The 13,638-nt window shown below is 37.1% G+C and overlaps 1 protein-coding gene across 6 annotated transcripts in view; it reads left to right on the top strand.

The window, feature by feature from the left end:
• The window catches only part of LHX9 (LIM homeobox 9), a 71,225-nt gene that overhangs the window by 2,924 nt on the left and 54,663 nt on the right, over positions 1-13,638 (top strand). For 4 of the 6 annotated variants that reach the window (XM_089688675.1, XM_089688672.1, XM_089688677.1 and 1 more), the window contains exon 2: positions 3,459-3,715. In XM_089688675.1, coding sequence (XP_089544801.1) covers positions 3,539-3,715 — 177 coding nt within the window. In that variant the 5' untranslated portion in view covers positions 3,459-3,538. Of the gene's footprint in view, positions 1-2,675; positions 3,053-3,197; positions 3,716-13,638 lie in introns of those variants that run through there. The other 2 variants (XM_089688674.1, XM_089688673.1) reach the window with 2 other exon arrangements.

Here is a 13,638-nt window from a genome sequence, read left to right on the forward strand (position 1 = left end):
TAGACTACTCATATATGTATGTATCAATGATATTAGACTATATATATATATCAATGATCCTAGACTATTCACATACATATGTATCAATCATAGACTACTCATATATATGTATCAATGATCCTAGACTAATCATAAATATATATATATATATATATATATATATATATCAATCCCAGATTACTCATATATATGTATAAATGATCCTAGAATAATCATATATATATGCAACAGTCCTAGATTACTCCTATATACTGTATGAATTAATGATCCTAGGCTAATCATCTATATATACATCAATGGGCAGCACAGTGGCTAAATGGTTAGCACTTCCGCCTGGCAGTACTAGGGTCGTTGGTTCGAATCCCAGCCACGGCACCATCTGCCTGGAGTTTGCATGTTCTCCCTGTGCCTGCGTGGGTTTCCTCCGGGTCCTCCGGTTTCCTCCCACACTCCAAAGACATGCTGGTAGGTTAATTGAATCCTGTCTAAATTGGCCCTAGTATGTGTATGTATGAATGTAAGTTTAGGGACCTTAGATTGTACACCCCTTGAGGGTTAGGGACTGATGTGAATGTATAATATATATGTAAAGCGCTGCGTAAACTGACTGCGCTATATAAGTACCTGAAATAAATGAATAAATCAATCAATCCTAGATTACTCATATATATGTATCAATGATCCTAGGCTAATCGTATATATATGTATCAATCCTAGATTACTCATATATATGTATCGATGATCCTAGGCTAATCATATATATATGTATCAATCCTAGACTACTCATAGATCTGTATCAATCATCCTAGGCTAATCATGTGCATGCAATAGATCTATGTGTAGCATAGCATTGTCTGATGTGAATGTCCCTCCACACTCTTTACCCATAGTTATAAGTATCATATACCTGACGTTGACATATTGAACATTTATTAGCCATATCAGATGTCTGATTGCACATGTAGGGCATAGAGATCACATGCCAGTCATCCTGAAACTTGACATAGGGGGAAACTTTGGGCTAATTTACTAAAAAAGCTAGCCTCATCTTTACTTTTATGTTTGTATCAAGCATCTAGATCAGCACACTATTCTTGATTTTATGTTCAGGTAGTTGACACCACTCATACAGGCTGGGTTAGTAAATTTACTTCTTTAGTAAATGGATCACTTTATCTTCTAGTGTTAATCAATCGCAGGCACATGTACAATGATTAGGGTATATCTATGCAACAAAATATCCACACATTGATGTAACAAACAAGAACTGTGCTGCTAGTGTTACAACCTGAGAGCCAATCAAAACTTAGCTTAGATTTTTGTACAGAGATCAAACGATCAACTGGTTGTTGTGTCAGTGATTGTGTGTATTGTGTTAGTAAATCTTTCTTTCTTTTCATAAATAGACATGGTGACTAGAAGCTAGCCTTGTACACAGAGATGTAGAAATCTTTTAGGTCCATTGTATGGCTCTCATCACATATAAAGGGCTCCCTGGTGTGTGTCAGTGCAGGCAGGAGACTGTCCACACCATGATGATGTACACTTGGCTCCTCTCTCTCTGCTCACAGCTTGCTGCATCCCCCGGCTGTCAGGAGGGACCATCCAGCGCCTCTCTACTTCCACTCAATTACTAGGAATCACTTGTGCTCCAGCTTTAAATATTCATAGGCTAAAGAATGGCAGTATTTAAATCTGTCTTCCCTATGCGACCTCCTGCTCAGGCAACATAGAGCTCACCATACACAATATGATATGGATCGGCCGATTGCACCAAATGTAATTAGAAAATTGTGATAGGTGTGTCAGTCCTAGACAATACCCCTCAGTGTAATAGACAATACCCATGTCATGTGTCCTGGGGTCAGGTGCTGGGGGTACAAGATGGTTGGAGTAATCCAGAATGAATGGATTGAATTACCAATCTGCTAGTTATGCTGGAGAATATTGGAGATTTCTGGCAACAGTCAGGAATGGGACACTTGCAATTGCTTTCTCTCCTTGAGGGCTCTGACGAGAAAAGTAGAAATCAGCATTCAGGGAAACACAGTGGATGGAGGTGTCAGGAAACATGCAACAGCTGCACAGCCTAATCCTACAATGTCACAGCGAGATCCCAACACACAATGGGCTCGCTTCCTTCCTTCCTTCCTTCCTTCCTTCTTTCTTTCTTTCTTTCTTTCTTTCTTTCTTTCTTTCTTTCTTTCTTTCTTTCTTTCTTTCTTTCTTTCTTTCTTTCTTTCTTTCTTTCTTTCTCCATCTCTTTTCTTTCTCTACCCCCCCCCATCTGCCTGTCTTTTCCTCTTTATGTTTCCCCTTCTCTCTTTCACTCCCCCCCCCTTTATTTCTTTCTTCCCCTTCATCTCTTTACCCTTTTTTTGTCTTGGCCTCTCTTTCTCCTCTTCCTGACTCTCTGTTTTCCTCTCTTTCTTTCTCTGCCCACACCCCTCCAATCTGCCTGTCTTTTCCTCTGTATGGTTTCCCCTTCTTTCTTTTACACCCCCCTTTTTTTTCTTTCTTCCCCTTCATGTCTTCACCCATTTTTGTCTTGCCCTCTCTTTTTGTCCCCTCTTTCTTTCTCTCTCTGACTGGTTTCATCTCTTTCTTTCTCTACCCCCCCCCCCCAATCTGCCTGTCTTTCCTCTCTTTTGTATGTGCTTGCCTTTCTCTCTCCTCCTTTCTTTCTATCCCTCCAATTCTCGGATTCTTCCCCATCTCCCCTCTCTCTCTTTTTCTCTCTTCCTCTTTTCCTTTTCTCCCTCTTTTCTCCCTCACTTTTTCTTCCTCTCTTTTGTGTTCCGTCCCCCATCTCTTGCTTTGTCCTTTTCTCTTCATCCCCTCTCACTCTTTTATTCTCTCTCTCATTCCCTCTCTCCCCACCCCCTTCTTTTGTGACTATAAGTTACCCAGTTAGGGAGATCAATGACCCTGACACCCCTCGCAGAGTGATATGTGGAGACACAGAAGCTACCTGGGACACTTTGACAAAGTTACACCAACCAGATGTGATGCTATGTAGACTGTGCAGCCCGATCTTCCCATGTGTCCCTCTGTAGGTGGTACAGTCACCCTGTTCAGGACATCCCTGTGACATTGTTTCGTCCCATAGAGGTTCAGCTGATGCTCCCAGCCTCCTGGCTGAAATAAACAACTGAGAATGAGAAGGGGGCAATGCTAACCCCCCCCCCCCCAGCCCCACTTGTCACCACTTGTCCATCACTGTGGGCTTCAGCAGTGCATGACAACCTTTTGTTTTGCCTAACAAAATGTGAGCCCCTCCTACCCAGAGATCAGCAATGGGTTGGTTGGTGCTCTTTCCCAAGTTTGTCTGACCAGGTCCTGTGTACATCAGTGAAGGGAGCTTCTCCTCTCCTGGCAGTGTGTCCTGCAGAGCCCCCCATCCTTCACCTGGCTGTGCCCTCTGTATGGCTGATGGTCATTTCTTACTGTGTCTCCAGGAGGACCAGGACTGCTGAGAGTCTGCGGGCTGCCTGTCAGAGCTTCTTCTGGGCTTGGATGCTGGAGGACACCTCTGTATATGGAAATTGTGGGCTGCAGAACAGAAGAAAGTGCCTATCCCTTCCGACCAGCAGCTATGCTCTTCCACGGGATAACCGGGGGACATATACAAGGGATCATGGAGGAGATGGAGAGAAGGTCCAAGTCAGCGGACAACCGCCTAGCCAAAACTATCCAAGTCAATGGAAGAGAAACTGTAAGTAGACCTGGGCTAAACCCACAGCCGATCCGGGGACTTCTGTCCTTCTACATGTATCTCTCCTCTAAACAGCTAGAAATCAATTGTTGTGTCCCATCCTGCGCTATAAAAAGGGGAATTCACAACCTTCTTATCACCTAATATTATAGTCTGATAACCCTAATATTATACCATGGTATTATCTGATCATACATAGTATATATGTCTGGCTTGTACAATTCCTTGTCTATCATTATACTAACAATCAGCATCTCTTTGAAACTATTTTGGAAGGAATCTGCTCAATATCTATCTATCTATCTATCTATCTATCTATCTATCTATCTATCTATCTATCTGAAAATAAATATATAGATATACACATATATGTATATCTATATATATCTATGTAGATATATATTGTATGTGTGTGTGTGTATATATATATATATCTCACGCACACACACCTCCACACCTCTCTCTCCTTCTTTCTAGATATATATATATATATATATATATATATATATATATATATATCTCCCTGTGTGTGTATATATATATATATATATATATATATATATATATACACACACACAGGGAGAGAGATAGGGAGAGAGAGAGATGTAAAACGATATTTTCATAGCCATGAGTTCATTACATTACTTTATATTATAAGTAAGTTTATTTAATAATTTTGATCTATCTATCTATCTATCTATCTATCTATCTATCTATCTATCTGTCTATTTAAAAATACATACATTAATATGTACGTTGCATTTATCAGTGGTCTAGTGCAGCTAATGTAGGTAATATATTTTCAAAATGTAAGAATTCATGTATATAAAAGCCATGAGAAAAACAAAGAAATTAATACAAATGATTTAAATTACAGCAGGTATAACTGTAACAAAATTCAACTATATATATATATATATATATATATAAAATTTTATTTATATAATTTATCCCCCTCAATATGACTATGCTTATTAATTTTTAAATTCCTTGTACTTGTAGCAGACAAGAGGGAAATATAAGGGGATATTTTACTCTCCATGTGTTTTACTGGTGTTTGTTTTGAAAGCAATGTTTTATACCAATTAAACATGTTGGTTGTATGTTTTTCAAGAAAAGGAAAAACAACAAAATAACAAAGAAGTATCTTATAATTCAAAATACAGTATTTTTGTTTTAAAATAGAAGATTAAGGTTTGCATGTATGTATTGAATTACATATGTAATCCACAAGTAACAAATAATTCTTATTGTATGAACAATGTATGTAATTCATATATCCCACATATATTTTTTGAATACAGACTTTTATCACAATTGCTTCAGTAGTTGCATTACCACCACCACTATTTTCATAATTATTATTATTATATAAAATAACAACATTTTCACATTAGCTTAATAAACAACATAATATTTTTATTAAAACCACGCAAATAAGCTAAACCAGAAATCAGCCGGAGAAAGCAAGACAATGTTAATTGGGGTCAGTATAAAAAAGAGATTAGACAGAGATCAAGCCTCATTAGTGGATAAGGGATATTTTTTCCTACTTTAATAAGCTCTCTAGGGAGATATACAGACAGATACTAATGTGTTAATACCTATGAATATTGAGAATCTCCGCTGTTTTTTAAAAAATCAGTGTCTGATTTATACCAAAGAAAATAAATTGTATTTTTGAACAATGAGTCTTGGGGAGGAATATGAAGGGTAGGGTTGATATAGCCTGCAGAAATATATTTAGAAGCAAATAACTCTTGTACATATTTGGGTTTTAGCTGATGAGTCCATCATGCATAGCAAAAGTATTATTTCATAAAGCTAACACATATGTTGAAGGGATTAACAAAATCAAGCTTATTAATATTTTCTGTCACATCTTTTTTTTAAGTATTGTACTTTATGAAGTGGAAAGAAAATATTACAGCTTAAAACAAACAACTGCTATTTAAAAAAAAAAATCATTAAGTTGTGGAATAAACAATTAAAAATTATATCATTGGGTGACAATAACACGTTATTTTTTTTTTTTACTCTGGGATCTTTCATTTAGTATGAATGTGTGTGTATATGTGCACTTTTTTGCCTGTGTACAACATGGAACGTTTGAAGTATCATTGGTTAAAACACCTTCCTACTTTGCCAAATTGTGTGTTGTGTGATTCTTTTACCACGTTGCCTTTAAACTCTTTAACTATCTATCAGTTTGATAGTTTATGACCCTTTATTTTAATGTAACAATAATAATTCACAATGTAAATCAAAGTTATCAAACCAGTGTTTTAGAAGACCACATTTGTCCCCCCTTTGTTAGTAAATGTTTATTCCAGCCCACTTTTACATTGGCCTCTATCACTTTGTTATGGTCTTAATGAGTGATGATAATGTTTTCCATTGGTTCTATATGAAACTGAATGTGGGACATTTAAAACACTGAATAACCCATAATCACAGTGCTATTTATCAGAGAGGTTGGTGTATCTGACAATTAAGAACAATTAGATATGGCAAATGTTTAAATTAATCTTTGTATCCATTCCACAAAGCTTTTAGGACAGGCTAGAGTGAATAGCCTAGATTTGTTGAATACCTTTTAGCTTTCGATTGTAAATAAAGATATCATTCCAAAGCTGGCATATGACTTACAACTATGGGAATTACATACTTAAAAGCAAAAGTAGCCTTCTGAGTATTATCTTCTGAAGTCGGTCCTTTTTCCTGCGTCAGTTGATTTTGACATGTTTGATCTACAGTGTGAGTGTATACTAAATGGTGCAGGTTTTTCTCCAATTCATTGAATTGTGTTTGCTTCAAATGCCAGATCTGGTTAAAGGGAATCCTTTTCCAAGTAAAGGATGACTGGACATGTAGAAGTTCATTGACTGGACAGAGCAGTATAGCTTGGCTAGTCTTTCAGTATATAAATGTAAATGCAACACACAACACACTTTTTTGGCCAATTTAAATATTTATCTCTTCTTTCCAGGTATTAAGAAGTGCACACAGCTTCTGACTCTATGCAGCTTTCTGCTAGCTAGAGAGTCTAAAATATAAATAGTAGCTGCCAAAAGCACTGATTTAACACTACTGTAAATAGCAACACCACATTAAAAAACAATGACATTGCTTCATATGTGGCAGATTTACAATTATATACAATTATACAAAAGCAAACTCACCGTAAATGTCCCGTACACGTTTTTTCTAAGCTGGTCAAACTTTGATGCACCAAGCCACATATTTATTGTACTTATGGAGCCAGTGAGTGTAAAAACTCTTAATATGAAGGATAAATTTGATTGAAAGATGTCCCACAAATATAAAATACTTTCAAATGGCAAAGCTATCAACTGTCACACAAGACACACCTTGCACACATATAACTGTATTCATTTGAGATAACCAATTTTTCTTTTCTTACTTTTCTTTTCTAATAAAGTTTCTAGCTATGCAGCTATTGGAAGACAGCTATGACATTTTTTGGCCTGGTAGAGCTTTAATAAATGAACACCAAAGTCACAAGAAAGTAGAAAGACACAGAAGGATTCACTTGTAATGTAGCTACAATACTAAAGGATAAATTGTATGCAGATCCAGTAATTTGTTTTCATCAGAAATAATGTAGTAAAAAAGAAATCTTCAATTTTGCCTGAACTTGATCTGATCACATTGTTACTGACCAGTGCAAAAGTTACACTTTAAGCAAACCAACGCCCCAAAATTTGTTTAGCACTAACAAAATCCACACACAAAAACACATAAGAGACTGCGTTATTGCCTCAAAAAAGTAGAATTTCAATACAAAAAGTTCAATATAAAAATACAACTTTACCCTGAACATCGGCCTAGTTTCAGTATTTAACTGAAAGCCCTAAACATATCCCTAAAACTAAATGTAACCTCTGAACCTAAGCTTACTATAGCCCCATAAACCTAACTTTAACATCAACCTACCCCAAGCCTAACCCAATAACCCTAAACTTTATTAATAATTGTTATAGTGTAAAGAAGTATCTTGAGAAAAACTGTACTATCAAGCCAATAATAATGCCAGAATTATACAGAAAGTATCATTACAAAGTAAAACAAATCTTCTGTGCCTAAAACTCTGTATCCAAAATAATTTATTGGACCAAAAAACCCCCAAAACACACTGTAAATGTCTCTTTTTGGTCCACTTTACCATAAATGTATTTTTTTCATATACCCGTATGTTATAAAAAAAGCATAAACATGCTAGCTTTACAGTACAAAGGACTTTTGCTTTTACTTTACTACACATATTCTGCACAAAAAAACACAGCATTAGCTATGCACATGTATAATTTTACCATTTCCCGTAAGCATTGGACTGTATCAGTTAACCTTGTGGGAAAGATTTCTAGCTGGATTATAAATGAGGCAGACTATGGTGTAAATATGAAATTAAAAAAAATGCATCTGATTGATTAACACTACTATTTGAATCAGATTCTACAGTAAGAGCTGTAATGTGCTTTATTGTTTTGGGTTTTTTTTCATAAGTGTACGGTAGAAGGTGTTGGAATCAGCATTCGATCCATAATTCCCCAGCACCAGGGAAGTGTGGTACCCATAAAATGAACTGTGTGGGATGGAGTTATGCAAATAGCAGTGCAGGGGTGGAGAAAGGACTCCTTGGTTTACAGGTAAACACACAACATTTTGTTTTGTACAGAAGGATTTTATTTTCCATAAGTCTGGAGGTAGTTAAATAGAACCTTGTCCCTGTAAATGTAATGGAACACCTATGCAATTTCCATTTATTTATTTATTTATTGTGGATGAAGACTTACATATCTGAAGGCATTTTCCAGACATGAGCATAAGAGAAATATTAATGTTGCTGGAAACCTTTTACAAAGGCCCCCTCTTTCATAAATAATGTAGGACATAATTAAAACATAATCAAGCAATATAGTCATTTGGTCATAAAGAAAATACCAAAACAAATCATATAGTTATGTTAAATTGGCCTTATACTTTTATATTTCATATTTTTTATTGTTTCCAATGTGATTATTTTAATAAGGACCTGGGAACCAACAAAAATGACCTCCCTTTTCTAGGAGTGGTTCTTAGCATTCCCTATAAGGTTATCTGTGCATAAAGAATACACAGCTTGTGGCAAGTTGTACATTGTATTTATGCCTAAAAACTAATCCTTTCTGTGTTTATTATAATTAGGCTGTTTAAGAATAATGAGTTTATGAATAATGAGTTCAGGGTTACTCTTATTGCCAAAACCAATCTGTATACTCTTTGTTGAGTCTTTACCTTGTACAACGTAATTTTAGTCTCTCCCATGTATTACACCAATCCTTTTTTGTGCAGTGGCGGGAACCCAGGGTTCTAAAGAGGCAACATGGGACCAGGGCCTAAATGTCCTAAATTCCAGGGTTGGCAAACTGTTTATGTTTCACTAACGTATCATTTAAAAAAAAATGTATAAGCTTGAAACAAATAAAACAAAAGAGAATTTACTTTTAATTATTTATATAATGCAGTTATATCTTTTACATGATGGTACCAATTTTTTTGTGGCTAGTTCTTAGGTGGTAAGAAGGACCTAAGGGCAATGAATTTTTAATCTGATCCTGATGTTGCCACCATTTATATACCTATATACACATACTGTATACCACGCGTATACAGTAAATCCTCTAATATTCCCTTTGAAAACAAAATAACAGTTTAAACAGGAAACTTTAGGCTACAGTGTAAAATATTCAACCTGTCCAGCACTCTTTTCTTCTAATGATAGTGACCAGTGGATGTCTACTTGGCACCATGAACAGCCTAATTTTGGTTTGATCTGTGTAAAATGATAGATGTGGAACAAATGGTGCTCAAGGTCTACTGCTTCCAAAGTCTACACACATACTAGATTTCACATTACAAATCAACACAGGCCAGTTACATTATATGTTGTGTGCATTGTGTATAGAGCAGCAGGTGTTCTCAGCTGAAGAGGGAGCATGTGATTGGATCAAGTGGCACTCGCACCCAATCACATGCTGCCTTCTTGGTTATAAATGCTCACTGTTATAGACTCTTCTGGCTAAATTAAATTAATGGCATTGGCTCAATTAAATGAGCATCTAGAAGTAAAAAATGAAACATTTAATGCAATGTTTCTGGTCTAACAAAAGGTTGCTGAACCTTCTTTGTCTGCAAAATGACTTTCCTTTTAAACTTTCATGGAGATGCCAGGAATTTTTAATCAGCCTTTCATTTAATGTTAGCTGCTTTTATACTATCCAGGCTCACTTCATGCTGTTAACTTCTTTTATGCGCATGCAAAAAGCAGTGTAGTAAAAAGCTGAAATGTAGATGTATGAATATTACACATGAAGTAGAGATCATGATAATGCCCTCTTACACCTTATTCATGGCATGAATGAATGCAAATTGAGTGATGTTTTAGAAGAAGGAAGGAACGTTACTATTCATTAGTGGTGATAAAAGCCATAAAGCAATATATAGTAATATAAGGCAAGATACAATTAATGTTACATAGGTGACTGTCTTACTTTACCCAATATATGTATTTCAGTCAACAAGTGTACAAGGTTTGCACAGAGATGATCTCTTAAACTGGAAAGCGGGCAGGTACTTAAATATGTGTTTTGTTAGGAATTTACATTATTAAACAAACATAATTCAAAACTCCAATATCAAATCCTTTGCATCCCGCTCCAGGTGAGATAAGGCTCCACACTCCACCATCGCATCTCAGGTGCTGGCTGGGCTTGTTCCCACCAAAGCAATCAGTTGTACCAGCAACAGCAATGACGCACACGGAGATGCAAAAAAATATTCTTCTTTAATTAAAGAAGCCAACAGAAACAGGTTCTATCCCGACATATTTCACACTAGACACAGTCCTTTTTTTTTTTTTTTTTTAAAGTGCCATTCCAAGGGCAAAACATGTCAGAATAGAATATTTTCCTGCTGGCAATTTTTATAAAGGAAAAAATATATTTTGCATCTCAGTGTGCTCCATTCTTGTTGCTGGAGCAATTAGTAATGCAAGGCATGTTGTATCATCAGAAAAGTCACATGTCTATTTATAGCCATCAGCCTAGGAAAGTGCATGGGTACAAAAGAATATACAAATAAGTTATACTGTATAGACATCCACCATTTTGGGACCCTGAAGGCTGTCTTTGTCAAGGTGAAAGGAAGGAGCCCAAACCATACTGGTTCTGTTTATATAGGAGTACTAGCAGTCATTCATATCTTGACTTTGTGAACCATGTATGGTAACCAGGGGCACTGCCCCGAGGGCCCGGGGTCAGTAGTGGGCTCCATGAGATTCCCCTGGTACCTTTTTCATAGGCTTTTTTGAGTTTGGGCAAGGACACAGGGGCCCATGATCCCCTATTGCCCAGGGGCCCCATGAGTTTTCAGTCCGCCCCTGATGGTAACTATCCTTCAACTACTGTATTGTTACTATACTTTACTACCCCACAATTGTCAGACATTTTGGTGTCCCATATAGTAAATAATATTAATATGTCACCTGCCCTCATTTCTTGAATTATGCCACCATGTTGATTGTTTCATGCTGCCTGTTGTTCCTGTAGTAGCCAAAAGAGTCCATAGGAAGAATTGGGGAATATTACAGATGTAGGCCCCTCTCCACTCTCTGCATGGCACTGCCTTTGTTGGGTACACTCAAGTATACTGTATACAGTATATTAAAACTGTGCATTAAACTAGACTGCCTTTGGTCTGACCACAAACCTACCCTCCCATACAGGCATAACCTGTTCTTCAGTAACAAAGACAGGTACACACTGCCAGCAATGGAAAAGAAGATTGGTACCAATTCTCAGATTTGAAAAGGCCCAAAAGTCAAGCTGTACTTTGCCAACAGCTCAGACAAACATACCAATGTCGCAGGTATACTGTAAAATGGAGGTCAAATTAGCTACAAATAGAATTTAGAAGGAAGTCCATGATAATTTACATGATAATATAATGAGAGGCATCTCACATTTTTCAAAGATAGCATTAACATAATAGATAGATGATAAATACGTGAAGGAAATAGGCTGCTTAATTCAATGCAAGATTTTCCAAGTTTGGTGTGTTGATGGTGTAACTTCCATCAAACTCCTTGTTATGGAACTCTGTACTGACTTTAACCCGCAGTCTATCCTCACAGACAAATCTTTATGACCCAAATCATGACACTGAAGGTAATTTACTATAGGAGTAGTGGCTGTTCACTTTGAAATGTGAATGCTTACTGGTCTTAGTAAATAAGGTGATCGCTTTAATCAACCAGTTATGTCCTAGCAAAAATTGTGATTTATGTAAACATTTTTTTTGCACTTACATGTGACTGAATATATATATACACTGCTCAAAAAATTAAAGGAACACTTTTTAATCAGAGTAGAGCATCAAGTCAATTAAACTCCTGGGATATTGATTTGGTCAGATAAGTCACAGAGGGGGTTGTTAATTAGTTTCAGCGGCTTTGGTGTTAATTAAAGTACCAGCAGGTGCACTAAATGGGCAACAATGAGATGACCCCCAAAACAGGATTGGTTTTACAGGTGGAGGCCACTGACTTTTTTTCCCCTACTCATTGTTTCTGACTAGTTTTGCATTTGGTTAGGGTCAGTGTCACTACTGGTAGCATGAGGCAAAACCTGGACCCTACAGAGGTTGCACAGACAGTCCAACTCCTCCAGGATGGCACATCAATATGTACCATTGCCAGAAGGTTTGCTGTGTCTCCCAGCACAGTCTCCAGAGCATGTAGGAGATTCCAGAAGACAGGCAGTTACTCTAGGAGAACTGGACAGGGCCGTAGAAGGTCCTTAACCTATCAGCAGGACCAGTATCTGCTCCTCTGTGCAAGGAGGAACAGGATGAGCACTGCTAGAGCCCTATAAAATGACCTCCAGCATGCCACTGGTGTGAATGTCTCTGACCAAACAATCAAAAACAGACTTCATGAGGGTAGTCTGAGGGCCCAACATCCTCTAGTGGGCCCTGTGCTCACTGCTTAGCACCATATAGCTTGATTTGCATTTGCCATTGAACACCAGAATTGGCAGGTCCACCACAGCCACCCTGTGTTTTTCACACTTGAGAGTAGGTTCACCCTGAGCACATGTGACAGACGTGAAAGGGTCTGGAGAACATTATGCTGCCTGTAACATTGTTCAGCATGACTGTTTTGGTGGTGGGTCAGTGATGGTCTGGGGAGGCATATCCATGGAGTAACGCACAGACCTCTACAGGCTAGACAATGGCAAACTGACTGCCATTAGGTATTGGGATAAAATCCTTGGACCCATTGTCAGTCCCTACCCAGTGGGTGCTGGTTTCCTCTGGTGCATGACAATGCCCGGCCTCATGTGGTGAGAGTATGCAGGCAGTTCCTGGAGGATGAAGGAATTGATACCATTAAATGGTATGTTTAATCTAGCCCATATCACTATAGATATCCTGCATGATATTTTTCCCCACTGAGATCTGATGTGTTTTCAAAGTGTTCCTTTAATTTTTTTGAGCAGTGTATATATATATATATATATATATATATATATATATATATATACACATGACTATTATCTATCTACTAGTCAATCACCAGACCTTATTCATTGCACAGTACAGAGAACAGTGGAATCGGCAAATTAGAGATCAGCTTTAATCATTTTCACATATTGTTGAAAGCTGATCCATAATCCATAATCCTCTGCTGGGTTTTTGTATTCTTCTCTGTTATTACAAAAGCTTACTGATGGAAATAGATGCTTAGTAGCAATCTGTATTCAATGTAACGTGGTAGGATAAACCCTTTTACTGATAATATAATATTATGTTATGTAACACGTCTATCCTACATCAACACTGTAATTATGTTAAACATTCAT

This window comes from Staurois parvus, unplaced genomic scaffold, assembly GCF_062004578.1.
Source record: "Staurois parvus isolate SC_StPar_1 unplaced genomic scaffold, SC_StPar_1.0 ptg000450l, whole genome shotgun sequence".
NCBI lineage: Eukaryota > Metazoa > Chordata > Amphibia > Anura > Ranidae > Staurois > Staurois parvus.